The sequence below is a fragment of the Myotis davidii genome, unplaced genomic scaffold (genome assembly GCF_000327345.1).
Source record: "Myotis davidii unplaced genomic scaffold, ASM32734v1 scaffold204, whole genome shotgun sequence".
In the NCBI taxonomy this organism is placed as follows: domain Eukaryota; kingdom Metazoa; phylum Chordata; class Mammalia; order Chiroptera; family Vespertilionidae; genus Myotis; species Myotis davidii.
Window position 1 is genome coordinate 4,787,043 of NW_006299715.1, and position 4,661 is coordinate 4,791,703.

Sequence of the window (4,661 nt, forward strand, 5' to 3'; positions counted from 1 at the left end):
AGCCGCCGCTGCAGCTCCAGGGCGCCCTCCAGCGCCTGCACGCGCCGCCGCAGCGCCTCCTCCTCCGCGCGGCCCTGCTCCTGCAGCAGCCGGGCCTCGGCGTCCGCCACCGCCTGGCGGAGCTCCGCCTGGTGCGCCTCCCGCAGCGCCTCCAGGCCGGCCTCCGCCTCGTCCTGGCGGGTGTTCAGGGCGTAGATCACCTGCGGGAAGAGCCGCAGGGCCCGTCAGTGCGTGTGCGCGCGGGCGAGGGGACCAGAGGGATCCTAGACGCCGGCGGGACCCCGAGAGTAGTACCTGGGGAGAGGGTGTGTGTGGAAGTGATGTATTAGAAATCGTGCCCAGCCCTAGCTCGGTGGACAGAGCGTCCGGCTGCGGACTGAAGGGTCCCAGGTTTGATTCTGGTCAAGGGCACATGCCAGGGTTACAGGCTTGATCCACAGTAGGGGGGTTCAGGAGGCAGCCAATCACAATCAATGATTCTCTCTCATCACTGATGTTTCTATCTCTTTCTCCCTCTCCCTTCCTCTCCGAATCAATATAAAAGAAATTGTGTCCAGGAGAAACCGGTAAGGGAGCAGGGAAGTGGGACAGGGTGGACGCAAGAAGGGGGTGTAATACAGAAAGGATGTCCGTGGCAGTGTTCCCTAGGGACTTCCGCAGTGCTGTGCGGATCAGCTCTAATTTGTTCAGAAAGAACACTTGGGGTGCAAAACACAGAACACAGAATTCAGCTATACATAGAAAGGAGTCTACCCTAGATCAAGGGGGAATGCACCTCATACACCATAGTAGGTACTCATACACAGTAGAAACTCATACATAGTAGGTACTCATACATGGTTGGAACTCATACATTGTAGAATCTCATACATAGTAGGTATTCATTTCCCAGTAGGTACTCATACACAGAAGGTACTCATACACAGTAGGTAAGCCTGCCACATGAACATCAAACTCATGTGTTTATAAAAAATCCTATTGTTTATTAAAAATCTCCACTTGAGTACCTAACGTGCATCTCAAATTTAACCATGGATTTTTCCTTCAAAACCTGCTCTTCCAACAATATTCTCCATCTCACTTCATGGCAACTCACTTCTTCCAGTTGCTTAGCTCAAATTTTAGAATGGACCAATACGCACGTGAGAAGATGCTCAGCTGCCGAAACCGGTTTGGCTCAGTGGATTGAGCGTCGGCCTGCGGACTGAAAGGTCCCGGGTTCGATTCCGGTCAAGGGCATGTACCTGGGTTGCGGGCACATCCCCAGTAGGAGGTGTGCAGGAGGCAGCTGATCGATGTTTCTCTCCCATCGATGTTTCTAACTCTCTATCTCTCTCCCTTCCTCTCTGTGAAAAATCAATAAAATATATTTTAAAAGAAAGATGCTCAGCATCACTCATCCTTTGAACTACAGTGAGATACCACTTCACGTCCATTTGGATATTTATGGTAAAAATATAATAAAATAAGCCTTGATGAGGATGTGGAGGGATTAGAGCCCTGTGCAGTGCTGGTGGGAATGTGCAATGGTGCAGCTGCTGCAGAAGTGATACGATGATTGCTCATAAAATTAACCACAGGATTACCAATAATCCAGCACTTCCACTTCTGGAATTTCAGTTCCACAACAACTGAAAGAAGGGACTAGATCTGTACACACAACTTCACAGCATGATTCACACTAGCCAGTAGGTGGGAACAACTCAGTGTCCACCAACAGATGAATGGATAAACAAAATGTGATATATACACACAATGGAATATTATTCCGCCTTTAAGAGAAAGAAATTCTGACACATGCCACTACACGGATGAACCTTGAAGACATTATACAAGTGAAATAAACCAGTTACAAACAGACAAATGTCATATGATTCCACGTATATGTCCCTACAGCAACACAATTCACAGAAACAGAAAGGAGGATGGTGGTTGCCAGGGTGTGCAGGGAGGAGGGAATGGGGAGTTCATGGTTGATGGGTACAGTTTCCCTTTAAAGATGAAAAAGTTCTAGAGATGGTGGTAATGATTGCATAACAGTATGACTGTAACTAATGCCACAGAACTATATGCTTAAAAACGGTACATTTTATGTAATTTATATTTTAGCGCAATAAAAAAATTGTCTAGAAATTTATTGAAGTCACCCTCTCACACCCAACATCCACTCCGTCAGCCAATCCCACTCTCTCCACTTCTCACCGTTCCACACTCCCCTTAATCTGGGCCACGAGCACCTCTCACCTGGACCACAATGGCCTCTTCATCCTGTTTCTATCTTGCCACCTAGAGTCCGCTAAAGTCAGTCACCTGTGTCCCATCACTGCTCAAACCCCCCTGATGGCTGCCCAGTGCACTCAGGAACAGCCAGAGCCCTGGGCTGGGGAGTGGAAATGCCCGGGAAGTGCAAAGGTCACGTAGTTGCTGTCCCTTCCTGCATGGAAATGGCTCGGAACCCGGCCCACACCAGGCTGGGCTCCTGCAAGCAAATGGGCTTGGAATGGATTTCTAGATGGAGTCCAAGACGCTAATTAAAATCTCACATCACCCATCAGAGAGCTGTTGCTAGGCGCCTGGCTGCACCAGGCATCGAGCTGTGAGGCATTAGCTCCTGAGTAATTGAAGCCCAACTGTCGCCCAAACCAATTTCGATGGAGAAGTAGCTGAGAGGTGAGGACTGTCTCTCCACAAGGCTCTTAATTAGAGCCCCTCCTCTTACAGCCGAGGCGAACACTCACACAGAGGCCAGCCTGCCTTGCAGTGAGTTTCAGCAGCAGCAGCAGATGCGGGACCTGGCAAGGGACAGGCTTGTCTTTCTGATCTCCAACGACTTGTTTGCAGCTTTGGGGAGACAAAGACTAGCGACAGCTCCCTCGGTTCACCAATCTGATCAATAGATATGCATGGGTGTTAGTGATGCTTCTTCTGTGAATAAAACCGGTACAGAGGAATCTTAACGCCTCTCACAGAAAATATTTTAACAGGGAAGTAATCCAGGTGGGAGCCGCAAAATCCAGGAAGGCGGGCCGGCCTGTGTCTGTGGGAGGGTTCGCCTCGGCTCTAAGTAAGGGCCTTGTAGTTGAACATCAACCTATGAACCCAGAGGTCATGGTTCGATTCCGGGTCCAGACACATGCTGGGGTTACCAGCTCCATCCTCAGTTGCGGGAGGGAGGGGGGGCATGCAAGAATTCTCGCTCATCATTGATGTTTCTATTTCTCTCTCTCTGAAATCAAGTAAAAAAAAATTGCGTGAACTCAAAAGCAGAAGTAGCCACTCCTCAAGTTTACCAGGCTGGCCTCCGTGTTCCAGTCCCACCAGACAGACAATTAAACAATCATTGGTTTTGCTCCAACAGTTGGCCACTAAGTTCCTTTATTATTATTATTATTGTTATGCTTGACATTTGTGCACGGGGCTCGGCCCTCGCAGCCCCGGCTTTGTCCGGGCCCCACGGCCCTGCCCACCCGTCACTCCAGAAGGTCATTCCGGGAGGTCATTCCGGAAGGTTGTTCGGTGTGCGGGGGAGCGAAGGGTGCCACGGGAGAGCTGGGAGAAACACTGATTTAAGCCTCAGAGAGCAGATATCAGCATACTAGTGTAGTTATTTTTAGGTGGTCGAATTAGAGGGGATTTTAATTGTTAAAATTTTTATTTTGCTGTTTTGCATTTTCTAATTTCCTACAAACTATATATTACTTGGTAAATTAAGATGATCAAAGGAAAGGGAAATTATAAAATATTTTTAAAACCTCAAAATGATATGAACAATTTAACCATGAGACTTTTTTTCTTTTTTTCTTTATTGATTAAAGTATTACATATGGGTCCTTATCCCCCCATTGCCCTGCCCCCACTCATCCCCTCACCCCCCTGGTGTCTGTGTCCATTGGTTAGGCTTATATGCATGCATACACGTCCTTTGGTTGATCTCTCCCCTGCACACCCACCCTCCCCTACCTTCCCTCTGAGGTTTGACGGTCTGATCGATACTTCTCTGTCACCATGAGTCTTTTCTATATTTATTATTGTATTTGTTAAAAAGGGAAACGTATTCGCATGAATGGTGACTTCGAAGGCTTCTTCCTTAGATGCCTGTCATTGGCATTCTTTTAATAACCAAAGAGCCAATGTAAGGGTGACAGCTATAAAAATAAACCCTTCTCAACTCAGCGTTTCATTTCCCCCGCGTGGCTCCTGACCTCAGTTCAGGTGCTCTGGCCCCAGGGAGAGTGCTGAACTTGCAAAACCACGGGCACAGCGAATGCCACGCTCAGTCAACCTGCAGATGACGTTACAAGCAGCACAAATGCAAAAGCAGCAGGTGTCTAGAGGACACATACCCATGCAGGGTACTGAACTCATCGTGTGTCAGGTGCACAGAGAATCCCAGAGCGCTGAATTCAGGATGAGTTCAGAGCGCTGTATAAGGATGACTATTCTTACAGTTTCCAAAATGTGGGGTACTCAGCAGCCACTTTTCAAAGGGTATAAATAGCCATAGATGGTTTGGCTCAGTGGACAGAGAGTAGGCCTGCAGACCAACGGGTCCTGGGTTCGATCCTGGTCAAGGGCATGTACCTTGATTGCAGGCTCCTCCCCAGCCCGGGCCCTGGTCAGGGCTCGTGCAGGCGGCAACCAATCAATGTGTTTCTCTCACA

The 4,661-nt window shown here is 48.6% G+C and overlaps 1 protein-coding gene across 1 annotated transcript in view; it reads right to left on the reverse strand.

The window, feature by feature from the left end:
- Nucleotides 1–4,661, reverse strand: part of FAM184B (family with sequence similarity 184 member B) — a 62,040-nt gene that overhangs the window by 35,569 nt on the left and 21,810 nt on the right. The window contains exon 2 of the mRNA XM_015571821.1: nucleotides 4–200. Within this exon, the coding sequence (XP_015427307.1) occupies nucleotides 4–200 (197 nt within the window). The remainder of the gene's footprint in view (nucleotides 1–3; nucleotides 201–4,661) is intronic.